We start from the raw sequence: 15,771 nt of genomic DNA on the forward strand, positions 1-15,771 counted from the left end.
TTCTAAGTGTCACAGTGGGGCTAGTGGAAGGTTTTGTGCAGGATGGTGACATAATCTCATTTATATTTTAAAAGGATCCCTGGTGGCTGCTGTAGGGAGAACAGATTTTAGGAGGTATGGGGGTGAAATCAGAGACCAGTTAGGAGGCTGTTGTAGTGGTTCAGGTGATAGACGATGGTGACTTAGACCCAGTGATAGCACTTGAGGTGGTGAAAAGGAGTTGCATTTGGTTATATTGAAAAGGTGGAGCTGGTAGGATTTGCTGATAGTTTGGATGTGGGATGTGATGGGAAGAAGAGTCATGGATAACTCCAAGGTTTGATGGGTAAATGGTGGTACTCTTAATTGAGATGGGCAACCCTGAGAGAGGAGCAGGTATGTTTGGAGGGTCATCATGGGGGGAAGGGAGTGGGTGAGATAAGGCCAAGTAATGTGGAGGAGCCAACCAGGCAATACATGGCCCTAATGTTATATGAATGACTTCAGGTACTATTCTATACTTGATAGATTGAAGAATTTGGGGCCAGCTGAAAGACAATAAATTTGTGTTAGAAATCTTTCTGGTAGTACGGAGGAAATGAACAAATGAGGGTTGATTGAGAGAGAGTTGAGACTAAAGGCAGAGAGATTAATGTGGAAGCTTTTCCAGTAAACCAGGCTAAACCAAGACAGTGTGTTAGGGATATGAAAACCAGAAAGAGTACACTAAATATTCACTGAGATGATTAAATGATAGAACTTGGTTATTGGCTAAAGCAAAGGGAGGATTCTGACTTGACTCTTGGGTTTCTAGCCATCACTAAGATATAGAATAGATTTATGTAGGGAAGGGGGATGGCCTTATTCTATTCATAATTTATGTTTTGCCTACATATTAAAAGAGATTTAAGGGAATTTCCTGGCGATCCAGTGGTTAGGACTCGGTGCTTTCACTGCTGTGGCCCGGGTGCAATCCCTGGTCGGGCAACTAAGATCCTGCAAGCCGTAGGGTGTAGCCAAAAAAAAAAAAAGAGAGAGAGAGAGATGTAAAATAGTTAACAATTAAACATATGTTTAATAAACCCATTAAAATAGGAGATGAAAATAAATATACTAGAAACTTTGGCCAACATTGTTACTCTAATTAAACATGAAATTTTTCTTTGTACTTCCTGGAAAGCAAGACAAGAAATGTGGGAAAGAAGGGGTTATATAATTCTCATTGTTTGTTGAAAGGAAACAAACCAGCTTGTCAAGAGGAAAGTGACTTTTTTTCCTGGAACTAAATTGTGTGGGCACTTATACAAGAGACATTATTACATAATGCCGTGGACAATTCAACAGAAAACTTAGAGATGTTTTTCATGTTACTGTTTCTTAAGCAGACCCTTAATTAAAGCAAGAGTAAGGGTTTTTAAAAGAAAGGGCAGCCTGAGTCCTCACCTTATTGGCTTCGTAGCATGTCATCGTGCTCAGTGTAAGGTGAGAAGAGGATGTGTACACCTACCCCAGCTCCAGTAGACTGTGCTGCCCTGCAAGTCCTGTAAGCCTAGGAGCTCCATGCAGGTGTCTTTTGGATGCTGTCTGGTGTCATGGGCTGCTCCTGGTGTCTCTTCTCACGTGAAGTGCTCTTTCCCTTCTTGAGAACTGCCTCTTACGGTCACTCAGATAATATAATGAGAATGGTGCCTCCTGGAGTTGTAGGATATGGAAGCCTTATTTTCTCTTAACATATACAAATTTAAGACTTAAGTCACTCCTGGAATGTTTCTAGCACACTCAGCTCATAGTAGTCATTTTCTCCTTTGGACCATTTAATATTCACTTGAGGGGAATAATGTAAAGTAGTGATAAAGAACTGTGGCTTTGGAGTCAATCCCAACTCTTCCACTTGCTAGCAGTGTGATATTGGACAAGCTACTAAACTTTTTTAAACCTCAGTTTTCTAATCTATAAAGTGGGGATATTAGTGTTTATAGCAGTGTTTTGACATAATGCATGTATGCATTTGGCACATAGAAAGTGCTCAATAAATATTAGTTGTCATTGTAATGATTATTTCTAACTTTTCATTCCCTGTGTTGAACTTTTGCATTGTGTTTTTACTTTTTTCTAATTGAGGTATATTTGACACACAACATTTTATTAGTTTCAGGTATACAATGTAATGATTAGATATTTGTATATATTGTGAAATGATCACCACAGTAGGTCCAGTTAACATTCACACATAGTTACAAGATTTTTTTTTCTTGCAGTGAGAACTTAAGATTTACTCTATAGCAACTTTCAAATATGCAATACAGTATTATTAACTATGGTTGCCAGGCTGTGCATTACATCCCATGACTTATTTAGCTTATAACTAGAAGTTTGTACCTTTTGAGTCCACCCATTTTGTCCACCCCGCAACTGTTTTTACTTTTTACTTGGCTTCTAGTCAAGTTTTACATTTTCTGTGGGCACTCAATAAATATTTGTATTTGACCGACTTTGAGTTTTTGCTTTAAGACATAACACTAACTAGTTACATATAACAAGTTAAAAAATGACAACCATGAAACTATAAGGCAGCTTTGTGACTTTTCCAGGGGACTAGTTTCTGAACAGTCTATACTTGGAACAACTTTATAATGTTAAGGAAGCATTTAACTTTGTTGGTGGAGCTAACCAAATGTTACCGTCCCACATACTTAGGGCTATATGCCTGGGGTTTAGTCAGAAAAAGGAAAGGTTAAATAACGCCATATGGGCAAGCTCGTATGTAATATCTTTGATGACTGAGAGCTACTGGAAAAAGTAACATTTTCCAGGGGTGCAGAGGAAACATTTTTATACTTCTTGCTATGACAAAGTGATACTTTTCCTCTTGCTCCTTTCTCTGTACGTTAAAGTTTAATTCTAACCTCTTTTTTCTCTTCATATTTGCTATATAAACTTTGTATTAGTTACCTATTGCTGTGTAACATATTAACCCAAACTTAGCAACTTAAAACCACAAACATTTTATTCCCTCACATAGTTTCTGAGGGTCAGAAATCAGGGAGTAGCTTAACCAGCTGGTTCTGGGTCAGCGTCTCTCATGAGGTTGCACTCAGGGTGTTGGCTGGGCCTGCAGGTTTGGCTGGACTGCAGGATCTGCTTTCAAGCTCCCTCTCTTGGTTATTGGCAAGCTTCACATTTTTGCTGGCTCTTGACCAGAGGCCTCCGATTCTCCCCATGTATACCTCTCTGCAGTAGTGGCTGCGTGCAACATGGTAAATGGCTTCCCTCAGAGAGAGCAACCAAGATGGCAACCTCAGAGTCTTTAACAACCTAAGGTTGGGTGTAGCATACTGTCACTTCTGCCATACCAACCCTGGTATCCTGTGGGAGGAGAGAACACAAGGATGAAAATACCAGGAGGTGGGGACCATTGGGAGCCATCTTGGAGGCTGGCTACCATAGACTTCGTCTGTTAGTAGAACTTCAGCTGTTGTCATGTTATGTAACCACTCCATATGTGATGGCTTATCTTTTGGGTTTTCCTGTATCATTTCAAATTCCGATTGTCTGAAACTAAATTTATCATCTCCCTTCCCATGCCCTTCTGACTTTTTTAAGTGACTTAGGTTTACAACCTTGAAGCCATTTTTTTCACTTTTCCTTTCCTTCATATCACTGTTAAGGTCCTAACTTTATATTTTGTTCCCTCAGTATCTCCGGAATCATCTTTTTTATATTCCTATGGCTGTCATCCTAGTAAGTTCCTTACTGCTTCACACTCACAATTAAAATAGCTGCCTGGTTAGTAGCCTGGCTCTGAATCTCTCCTTTCTAGTCCATTTTATATGCTTCTATCAGACTAATCTTCCTGAATCCTGACTCATTATGTCATACCTTGTGATATGTCCATTAAAATTCAGATAATTTTTCTCGAGATCCTTAACCTCTTGGGTGTATGTAATAATATTGACAAGAGGGCTTTTGTGAGAAAATCAATCCATTATGTACTCAGACTTATTTACGACTTAAAAATGATCTTGAACATTACAAGATGATGAAAAGTTTATTTTTTTACACTTTTAAATTTAAACAGTAAGGTTTGGGAAGAAGTTACAGTCTGGTTTAATTTGGGGGGACAAGAAATATTTGAATTGTTTTATTGGTGGATAATTGCTATTACAGAAATCAAAAGATTTTCATAGCAACAATGAAGAAGAGACTTTTTTTTTTTTTTTTTTTTTTGCGGTTCGCGGGCCTCTCACTGTTGTGGCCTCTCCCGTTGCGGAGCACAGGCTCCAGATGCGCAGACCCAGCGGCCATGGCTCACGGGCCCAGCCGCTCTGCGGCATGTGGGATCTTCCCGGACCGGGGCACGAACCCGTGTCCCCTGCATCGGCAGGTGGACTCTCAACCACTGCGCCACCAGGGAAGCCCGAGGGATGTTTTTTCTAGGCCCACTTTTCACTGAGGATGTCTCCTGCTGGGGCCCAAAGTCTTGTCTTCTCTCCCTGCATATCCATAAAAACCCAAACCCCTTCAGGTTGTGGAGATGGGCAGTGACACCCACCCCCACCCCTGCCCCCCTGATGCTCCCTCTACCCCCTCAGCCCTAGCCAAAGCCTGGGCAGCTGCTTACTTCTCTGCTTTTAGGTTCTTCCTTGGTTATTGGTTCCTGGGATCTCTCTTTCTTGACCTTATAGAGCAGGAGGCTTTTGGGATCATGTAATTTGCCGTACCGCTGGAAACAAAAGTTATAATATTTTTCAAACTCGATGAATGTAACAGTTTTTCACAATTCTTAGGAATGTACCATTATTTTGCCATTAGAGAACCTTATATGATAATCCTTAGGTTCATTAAGAAGAAGCTATTTCTTATTCCTGAAATAAGACTCCGAAGTTGAGTTTCTGCCCATTGAGCACATTACCTTAAAGATTAAAGTCTGGATTTTAATTTGTGTGACTTATTCCCAGTTTAACCCCCCACCCCCCACCCTTTGCCTTTCTTCTTAGGAGAAACAATTGCAGCGCTTACAGATATGAGCAGCTTGAATCGTCCAGAATCTGATGGCCAGATCACAATTTTTACAGATAAAACAGGAGTTATAAAAGCTGCAAGATTACTTCTTTCTTCAGTGACAAAAGTGTTATTGCTGGCAGACCGAGTAGTCATTAAGCAGATAATAAGGTCAAGAAATAAGGTACTTACCTTTCTAATGTTTCTACTTGTGTCTTTCAGGGTTGTTCAAAAAGTTATTTCTTTTTTTTTTAGGTTAACTGCAGGTAATTCAGCAATGCTTATCTGTTTTAATTGTTTATTATTCTAATTGTCTACAGTTTAAAAGTGATGCTTCATCTATACCTGTAATTCCTAAATGTATATACTGGGCTCAAACTTTTGAATGCAAATAACATTTCTTCTCAGAAAACCATTATCTACTTGTTGAGGTTTATTGGTGAAAACTTTTCATGTGTACAAATGTGGGAAGAAAAGCTGAACACCATGACAATGTATGTAGTAGAAACCTAGCTGATAAAAATACTGAATTCCGGGCTTCCCTGGTGGCGCAGTTGTTGAGAGTCCGCCTGCCAATGCAGGGGACACGGGTTCATGCCCCAGTCCGGGAAGATCCCACATGCCGCGGAGTGGCTGGGCCCATGAGCCATGGCCGCTGAGCCTGCGCGTCCGGAGCCTGTGCTCTGCAATGGGAGAGGCCACAGCAGTGAGAGGCCCGCGAACAGCAAAAAAAAAAAACAAAAAACTGAATTCCTAAGTGCCTTTTTTCCCCCAAGTCAGACAGTAACAATTTATATGCTTCAGAAGAAGCTCAATTACCTGAAACCACAATTATCCACATTATAAAATTTCTGTATGCAAAGTTCCTAAATATTAATAATCATAAAATTTAGAGAATAGATTTTAACTCTTCCAGTCTAGACTTCTTCCAGTCTCTCAGATAATGGCCATGCTTCTCCATCAACAGGGAAGCCAGGGTGTGTACAATTATTTATTTATTTATTTATATAGCTGCGAGTCTTAGTTGTGGCAGGCGGGATCTTCGTTGTGGCATGTGGGATCTTTTAGTTGTGGCATGTGGACCTCTTAGTTGTGGCACGCAAACTCTTAGTTGCGGCATGCATGCGGGATCTATTTCCCTGACCAGGGATGAACCCGGGCCCCCTGCATTGGGAGCGTGGAATCTTACCCACTGGACCACTAGGGAAGTCCCAATCACTTCTTTCCCTGGATAATCCCCTAGGCAAAGAGGAGGGCAGTCAGCCAGGGAAGGGATCCTCCCACTGATCTGAGGGCAAAACTACCTGGCTAGTATTGAGTGAATTGAAAAGTGTAAGTTTAAAGAGAAAAAGAAATTGGAGAGGTGAATCGGACAGTGCTAGAGGAATAGGAACAAACCTTCGTCTCTTTGGAAGACGGAGGTTCTGCTCAGTGGTGGCAATCTGCCTTATCTACGTTAATTGCCTAGGCTTCCTGAGCTGCTGGGGCAGATTAACATGCCAAATATCCATCATATCCTCATTAAAAATAAGTAAACACAGGCTATCTGTGTTTTCCTTACCTATCTTGGTCTGACTAAAACTAATCCAGTACTGTTATTTTAGAGAAAAGTATTTGAAAATATGTTTCACATCTATTTACTTTACTTCTAAATATCAAGAAAATACATAACGTTCTCTGTTGACTGTGTTACAAACATGCTCTCTATCTACTCCTGGCTGCCCAAAGCTTCTTGGCAATTAACTGATTCACCACAGGCAGTTTCTGACTGATGCAAACTTTTCCTACTCTTGAAGTCCCTAATCGCCCTTTCCACTCCTTACTATGCGGGTGACCTTCCTTCCACTTTTCTGAGGAGGATGGGGTTCCCCCAGTTCTGGTTCACTGAACCTTAAAGCTTCTGTGTATCATCTTTTATCCTCATCCGCCTCCTACATCTATGAAGATTTGATTACCTTAGTCCTGCACGTTCCCGCCTTCTCCAGACCTTGCTGCATAAATGATCTCTTGCATATTTAGTCATTTCCTTTACTTTTTCCTTTAATTTTCAAGTAAGCCCAAGTCTTCCCATCCTAAAAAGAAATCATTCCCTAGATGATTCTAACCTTTGAATCTGCATCTACTTTTCTGAGTCCTTTCTTCTCTGTCTTTTCCTCGGACTCTTTCTCAACTTCCCCCTAGAATTTAGAACTTCTCTTTTGTTCCTCTCTTGGCTCAGGTTTGATGTCTCAGTCTCTTTCACATCTAAACCTGATAATAAAATAATGTCTGTTTTGCAGGTTCTTGCAACTATGGAAAGACTGGAGAAAGTGAACAACTTTCAAGAGTTTGTCCAAATATTCAGTCAATTTGGAAATGAAATGGTGGAGTTTGCACATCTTACTGGAGATAGACAAAATGTATGTGTTTACAAAATCTTGAAATACATTTATACTTTTCAATTTGGATAGAGGTGTGATCTCTGTGATCATTTGGGTTGTTTTTTTTGCTTGTTAAATCTATAACCTTGCTCTTGAAAGCCTTTCATAAATAAGCCAGGATAAAGTAAATAGATCTGTATGCCTTTTTTTCCTCACAGATAACAGTTAAATATTTTCCCACCTCACACACTGGGAAAGGTCATACTTGCCTTCAAGCCCCAATTAAAGTACTTCCTCTTTCACAGAACTTTCCATTTGACTCTTCTACAAGGGCTCAGGCAAATAAATGAGTCATCATACATATCCTGATAGTATTTTGTTATATATCTCTTATTATTCTTTTTGTAATTTGTTATATATTATTCTGTTATTATATCTTTCTATAATTGTTCTATATTAGATTAATAGTAATAACCCAAGCATTGGGTGATTTGCATTGGCTATATGTTAGCTACTTAATATTCATGATTTCATTTAATTCTCAGAACATCCGTGTAAGGTAGATATTGTTATTACTGTTTCACACATGAGGAAACTGAACTTGAGAAGATAATAAAGTTTCCCAAGGTCACTTTTCTAGCAGGTTGAACTCAATTATGTCTGATTCTAAAGCCTGTAGTTTTCAAACCGCACCATGATATTAGGTCTTTGTGGGTCTGTTCCCCAATTCAGACTGTAAGTTCTGAAGTTTAGGGAGGTGGAAAACCATGTCAAATCCAGGATTGACTTTTTCTTGTTGTTGGGGTACTTGTGCATGTGTTTATCCTGTCAAGTTAAATATATAATTGATCACTTCTTGAGGTGCTTTGGTATAGTCCCATAGGCCATGGTTTGGGGCGTGAACTTTCCTGGTTGTAGCTGGAGTTGGAAGGTGGGTATTGGCCTGGAAAGTGGCAGGCTGGGTTATATGCTTCACTTAGTGCTTCTTGGACATCTGGGTTTAATGAGGCCTATGTTTCGTCCTGTGGACCAGCCCTCTAACAGATTGAGATGCCACCTTTTTGGATCACTTGCTGTCACCATACAATCTATGGTGTAATGTATGGCTTACAAGTGTTATGTATACACACTTGATGCATTGTCAACTAGACCCACAGGTTTTGTTGCTAGAAGTCCTGTCCAGTATGTTAAAGACAAGGAATGGATGGAAATTTTAGAAGTGACCTCAACCTTTATTTTTGAAAGATGCTCCTAATGGATGATAATCACATGTAGGATACAGTCCTTTGGAATGTTACCTTGTGACCTGAATTAGCTTTGGAGTTTTTTGCAGTTTCTCATTTACTAGATGTAACTTTGCTTCTTTCTTTCCTATTAAAGAAAGCTGTATTGGGATGCAAGTAAATGAGAGTGATATTATTACAGGGGTAACTTTGAATCCACTCCCATTTATTAAAACAAATAAAAGGAAATCACTTTCATACTTTAGGTCCTTGTTATTTGTAAGAAAAGCCTTTTCATCCAACTGACAAGTGAGAAAAAAAATTGACTAATATGACAGGTGAAAATTTTATGTAATCCAAATTTCATCATCCATAAGTAAAGTTATTGGAACACACCCATACTAATTTGTTTATGTATTGTCTAGGGTAGCTTTCATGAGACACTGGCAAAATTAAGTAGTTGTTTCAGAGACCAAATGAACCAGAAAGCCTCAAAAATTTATTATCTGGCCTTCTATTGAAAATTTTTGCTGACCCCTGATTTAGATGGTTACCAAACTATTATGAGAGTATTTGGTTGTAGATTTAATCAGCAATATTTGGAGATCTTCTGTGATAGCACACATTCATATCAAGGGCTATATGAAGAGAAACCAAATGAAAAAAAAAAACAAACCCAAATACAGTGCCTACTTCAGAGTTTATATTCTAGTTGGGGAAAATTATATGCCCAAGAAACATCTTAAGAACATTTTAGAGCAGCATATTGGCTAAGTTTAGGATTAAAACAACAACAACAACAACAAAAAACTTGAGATGAATATGCACTTAGATGGGATTAATCACATGATCCCTGAAAGAGTTGGCTTTAAGTGTCTACTTTGAAGGAAATAATAGTCCACAAATGCTCAGTAAATAAGTCGCTTTTAATTAAGTAAAGCATAGGATGGTTGTTTCTGGTTGGGAATGAGGTGTGTTTACATGGGCAGAATGTCAGGTGTGCAGGCCACCAGAACATGAGCCACATGGCAGCCTCTCCCTAGGTCTCAGTTCCTGGCTGTGCTGCCCTTAGTAAGGGCAGCTGTTTCTTTCTACTCTATTGTGTTGATATATTTACATTGAAGTGGTGACATTTTATAAAACATATATTCTGGGTTTTTTTCTACTTTGTCACTTTTTTAAAACAATGTTACTTAATTGTTGAGTATTGCTATTATGGAGTAAATTATTTCTCAAAAAATTGAGTTGTTTACATGATCCTAGACTGCTCAGTGGTTTTATTCCATGTTTAGGATTTGAAAGATGAAAAGAAAAAGGCAAAAATGGCAGCAGCTAGGGCAGTTCTTGAAAAGTGTACAATGATGCTTCTCACAGCTTCAAAGGTAAGAAAATTTTTGTTTTACTGTGTTGTAAATTAATTAAAAAAACCTGATTAAATGCATCTAATTTATGTATTTTACACATTAAAAAGATGAAAGTGATAAATTGGAATATGGGCTATAATAGTTAAATTTCAGTTATTCTTTAACAAGAATGTTAACTTCCATCCCCAGTTCCAAACATCAGGTAATCTATGAGTCAGCTTTGAGCAACTAAGCAGAAAATGGCTTATTAAGTGCTGTGAATGGAGGCCTGTCACACACGGTCACTGCCTGTGGGGTTTTGCTAGTCTCATTGGGGAGCCAGCACATGTGCTCTAGAAAAAGCTACGCAAGTTAGAATCTGTTAAGTAACAGTGGAGTATTAAGTCAGCCCTTAGCTTGTTTATTCTGTAAATTCATACCTCTAAGTCCTTATTCTACTTTTAACAAAATTGTCAATCAAGAGCTCGTAATTTCAAACAGCAGTCGGCCAGCAAATTGGTACAATTCAAGAAAGAACTAGTAAACATCTCAGTAGCAGTTTGTTTAGGATTGCCTTTTCTGCTCGGAATATTGCCTCGATGCTAGGATCAGTGAAGCCACAGAAACAGGATTCACGGGAGTCTGCTTGGAAGGCTCTGTTCATAGCTAGGCCCTGGAGTAGTTTTTCCTTTACATCATTTTTTAAAAGTCAAAGATGCATCCACAGTCATAAGACATCTGTTCATTTTTCCTCATTCTTTTTTTAGCTCTTGCACATATTAGGCAACATTTTAAAAGTTTTAATCATGATGAAGATATAGGGTTGTTGTTTTTTTTCAAAAATTTTAAGTAAACATAGTAAAGTATAAAGATACAGTTTTGCACTCTGCCTTTTTCACTTAACCTTGCTGTCGCTTTTTACTCATCCTACTTCCACTTTTAGTGAGGAGAAGCAGCTGGGTGAGCCAGGGACACGAGAGATTTTGGTAAAGAACCATTTTTATTAGCATGGCATATTCTCTGTAAGATTTTGTGTATTATGATATGGGCCAAATCTTAACATAAAAATTTTCAATTGTTTCAAAGACGTGTCTCAGGCATCCCAACTGTGAATCAGCCCATAAAAACAAAGAAGGAGTATTTGACAGAATGAAAGTGGCATTGGATAAGGTAATTGAAATTGTGACCGAATGCAAACCAAATGGAGAGACTGACATTTCATCTATCAGTATTTTTACTGGAATTAAGGAATTCAAGGTAAGAATAGAGAGAATATATTTTGTTTTTTTCTTGCCATTTCAAAGAAGCATCATTATATGTAGTATCCGTAGTTTTGTTCAATATTTTAGAATAGATGCTTCACAAAGGCAGATATTTGTCTTTAAAACAGTGCCACAGTGTACAAACTTAATATTCAGTAACATAAAGCTTGGGGTAGTTTGTACAGAGAACACTGGTCTAGGGTTATAGTAGCTGCTCTGGCCCTGTTTAGCTGTATGGTTTAGCTGTAGCCTCTTGTCCTCTGTTTAGAAGTGTTCCCTTCCCAGCTCTGGAGCAATGCCATACCATCATGGATGATTACAGACAGCAGATCTGGAATCTGCTGGAATCCCTGCTCTTCCTTGTGCTATAGAATAGATACTTTGAGACTGTAGTAATAGTGATAGCATTAATGATGCTTGAAGATTTTAAATGAACAATAATACATGCTAACATTTATCAAGCACTTATTCTGTGCCAGCCCTGTGCTTTAAATGTGCGTGTGTGTGTGTGTGTGTGTGTGTGTGTGTGTGTGTGTATCTCAATCTCACGAGAACTACTATTATTATTCCCATTATACTGTTGAGGAGACTGAGAAACAGAGATTAAGTAACTTGCTAGCTAGAAAGTACCAGAGTTACGATTTGCAAGTTGGCAGCCTGACTCCAGAATACCCACCGTTTCAGGGCAGAACTCATCACAAGTCAGAGATGGTGACAGTGCTCTTCAGTAGGAGTGGTGTCTAGCCGGGAAGACCCAGGGAATTGTCTAACACAACTCCCTCATTTAATACGTGGGAGAACTAGGGCCCTGAGAAGTTCTCTAATATGCTAAGGGTTACCTCCCTCTCTAGTAGCCAGGGCTGTGACAGGGATGGTATTCTTTCCATCTAAGTAGGAACATGGGGTGGAAGACAGTAATGGAAAGAACATTTATTTTTAGGCATCATGCTCTCTCAATAAGTATTTTCTCATTTCATCTCTAACTTCCCTTTTAGATGCATGTTACTATACCCATGTTTTTGAGGAGGAAAGCTAATATGCGGTAGAACCCTTGTTTAGAACCAGGACTTTCTGATCCCAAAGTCCATGACCTTTCAGTTTACACCTCTGAGTCTGCTTATATGCTGTCTGTCCTACCCCACATCTCCTCCTGAGGGGGAGGAAGCTACAGGGACCAGTCATTCTTTCAGAGTTTTTATTACTGAAAGGAATCTTAGAGATAATTTTTCTAATTCTCTCGTTTTGTTAAGGCTGAAGGGATAGATGTCAAAGGTCAAAGGATAATAAGGAAACAAGTAGGGGTAGAGCCAGGTCTTTGGCCTCTTGGCGCTGCATTTCTGGTTCCAGGCTAACTGAGGGCAGCGTGGTGCCCGTGACCGCTGCTGGCAGCTCCAGCTGCTGATCTCTTCGCCAGCAGGCATTCTGCAGAGCAAAGCGATCGTGAATAGACTCAGTCTCACTGTCAGTGCTTATCTTCTTTGCATCTGTAGAGGGAAACTGGATACTTTATTCGTTACTTCGAATATATGAACAGATCTTATGAAAATATGCAAATAAGTGGCTTTCATAAAAAAAACTCTACTAAGTTGCTGTTTAAAAACATATATATGTTCTCTTTAAAGGAAAATAAAAAAGTTTAACATAAACGGTATGTGGACTGATTTTTATGTTGTAATTCTGTTTAAATCCTCAAATTCTTAGGTTCTCATTGTCAATTCCATACCTCACTTTTATCCATGTTCTTTCCTAGCTTAAAAAAAAAAGAAAAATCCTGTCTCCATAGAACAGAGTGATTACTGGAGATAACTTGGGCCAGGAGGAGAAGGGGAAGCTATTACTTCCCTGTGGCCTCTCGACCTTCCCAAATCTTGGTATTTTCAGGAATCATGTTAAAATGGGTCATATGTAAGGATTAATTTGGAATGATAGTTGTGAAAGGACTTTAAAGTGTGAAACAAATGTAAGTTATCCTTATCAGAGCAAGAATTGTGCCCACAATCATGATCATCACCACCTATTGCCTCTCAGCCCAGGTTGTTTCTGTGACATATTTCAAGGGCTAGAGGTTAAATAAGGTTGAAGTGACATAGCATATCTCAGAAAGCTGAGAGAGAGAGAAAATTGTACTAGTGAACATGTGTTCGTCACACATTCAGGGAACTCTAAGCACAGGCTGGCTGAAGTGAAAGAAGGTTTAGGAACTCAGAGAGATGAGATAGACTGTTAGAAAGATATGTAAAGACAAGACCCTGGAAGGTTTTATGTTATGCGGTACAAGTTTGGGCTTGGTTTCATAGGTGTTGAGCCAATTAGAGGGAGGTGGCAATATCTGAAGAGGTACATTTTAGAAAGATGATTGAGGTCCCCTGGTAGAGAATGTTTTGGTCAGGGAGGTACTGTTGGGGACATAAGACAAAATGTAGGGAGACTAGTTTTGCTGAATTAATGAAGGAAAAATTGATGCCTTTCCTAGTCCCTTCTATACCCCATACCTTCCACACCATTCCCCCTGGGCTCAACACATTCATTTTTGGCTGTAACATCTTCCAGGACTTTGCCTTGGCATTTTGTCAGATACAAATCCTTTACCTGGAAGCTGGTTCATTTTTCCTACCAGTTGCTACATGATAATGCTCCTTCTGCCTTAGTATTCATTGATCTTGTAGAAATGCTTTGTTAACGACTATAGTAATAAAGCTCCGCACGGCCATTGGTGGCTCTCGAGCAATGTGTCCTCCAGGGTTAGTGGACAATAAAGTCATCCCTGGATGCTGTATTTCTCCTGAGCTTTCAGACAGGGAAAGAAATTGCTAGCGTCTTCCTGGGCCCTGGGAGAAAGTACAGCCCATCTGGTTAGGTGGGAATGTTGACTCATGTGGATGTATATCCTTTTTGTTCTCAGATGAATATTGAAACTCTTCAGGAGAATCTTTATTTTCAGTCAAAAGAGACTCTCTCTGCGATGCTGGACGCCCTCTTGGAGCGCACAGAGGACTTTACTGATTGTGCCTATACCAGCCACGAGCACAGGGAACGCATCTTGGAACTGTCAGCTCAGGCCAGGATGGAACTGCAGCAGTTAATTTCTGTGTGGATTGAAGCTGTAAGAGCTTTATTTCATCAAAGTAAATCTTCTGTAATAGCTTTTCCCTGGAGCCCTGAGAGTCGTGGCAGGCGCCATCACCACCAGGAGTGTGAATGTGGTCCAGAGTGGGCCAAGGGTGTCTCATTCCTTTTCTGCCCCCTACTTGGCCAAAGCATCCTTCCCATAAGCACTCACGGTATTCTAGGCCTGTTGTTTCTCATCCTGGCCAGTCTGGATTCTGTGACACCATCACCATCACTAGTTCACCCTGTCGTCCCCACTCTTCCACCAGACTCACCTCTGGAAAATTCCTCCCCAAAATGCTTCTTCAGAGTGAAGAGCAGAGGTTCAACCAAGCCTAGAGGTTCTTGGAACCTGAGTCTTACTGCTGGAGCCGTTCAGATGTGAACAGTTCTTAACTCTGAGGACAGCTGATTTATAGACACAAGGATTTAGAAAACTTATTGAGGTTTAGATGCAATGAAGACCAGGGTAGATCCAGCTGGCAGGTGAAAGATTTTTCACTTTCGCACAGATTCCTGGTCTCAGACTGGTGGGCAGCCACTTTAAGAGCCTTAAACAGGCTGCTGGTGCGCTTCAAACGTGGGAGTTATTTGGGCAAGAGTGGCAAGGACTGACAAGTGGTACAACACAGGAGGTGTGCACCCAATCTCTTCTAGAGCGTGGATTACAGATTTGAAAGGTAGAGCCCTGAGACATGTCTCTGGCACCATTTATTTATTTCTTAGGCCTAGGATATGTCAAAAAAGTATTTAACATGGTTTACAACATACAGCATGGATAGAACAAATCTGGAAATCATGGACAAAAGCTTAGGCAGTAAAGATGAAGAAGGGTGAATGTGCCTGAGAGGGTCCAGCAGTGTGCTTCCTTGTGAAGAGATTGATTTATGAATGTAGTATAAATCACAGATTTCCCTCATATTTTCTTGGCATCACAATATTGCAAATGCTCATATTAACAGGAAAACTTAACTATGGTAGAATGGTGTCAGGGATAAAAGCAGTATTTTGTGTTTAGTTTGAATTGTCTATGTGATATCTAATCTGAAGTGTAGATTGCTTCAGAATTAAATTTTAAGCCCAACATGCAATATAAAGAGTTTCTGTGAGGAAGCGCTGTCTGTGTTGGGCATCCAGTTCTATCAATACTTAAATTTGCAGTTAGCACCTTTCACATGTTTCACAAGCACTTGGATCTCTGATTCTGCATGTCAGATGTATTGTTCATTCATTCACTTTTTCAGCAGTTGTCACTGAGTACCTTTTATATGCCGGGCACCGAAAATCTAAAGATGAATAAGATAAAATCTTTGCCTGCAAGAATTTTGCAATGTAGAAAATGTGGGAAGGTGTGAAACGAGTACAAAAAACTTTGTAACTGTCCTAAGAGAAAGTACAGATCATGTGTTGAGAGGGTTTAAAGGAGGTTGAATTTGTATTTATCTAGAGGAATCAAGAAGCTTCATGCAGAGATTGACATTTAACTGATTTATTC

General features: G+C 39.6%; 1 protein-coding gene across 3 annotated transcripts in view; it reads left to right on the forward strand.

Annotated features, from left to right (window-relative positions):
* Positions 1 to 15,771, forward strand: part of CTNNAL1 (catenin alpha like 1) — a 58,760-nt gene that overhangs the window by 18,335 nt on the left and 24,654 nt on the right. For all 3 annotated transcript variants that reach the window (XM_060154679.1, XM_060154680.1, XM_060154681.1), the window contains exons 3-7: positions 4,977 to 5,164; positions 7,260 to 7,379; positions 9,856 to 9,945; positions 10,993 to 11,163; positions 14,071 to 14,271. In XM_060154679.1, coding sequence (XP_060010662.1) covers positions 4,977 to 5,164; positions 7,260 to 7,379; positions 9,856 to 9,945; positions 10,993 to 11,163; positions 14,071 to 14,271 — 770 coding nt within the window. The remainder of the gene's footprint in view (positions 1 to 4,976; positions 5,165 to 7,259; positions 7,380 to 9,855; positions 9,946 to 10,992; positions 11,164 to 14,070; positions 14,272 to 15,771) is intronic.

This window comes from Lagenorhynchus albirostris, chromosome 7, assembly GCF_949774975.1.
Source record: "Lagenorhynchus albirostris chromosome 7, mLagAlb1.1, whole genome shotgun sequence".
NCBI lineage: Eukaryota > Metazoa > Chordata > Mammalia > Artiodactyla > Delphinidae > Lagenorhynchus > Lagenorhynchus albirostris.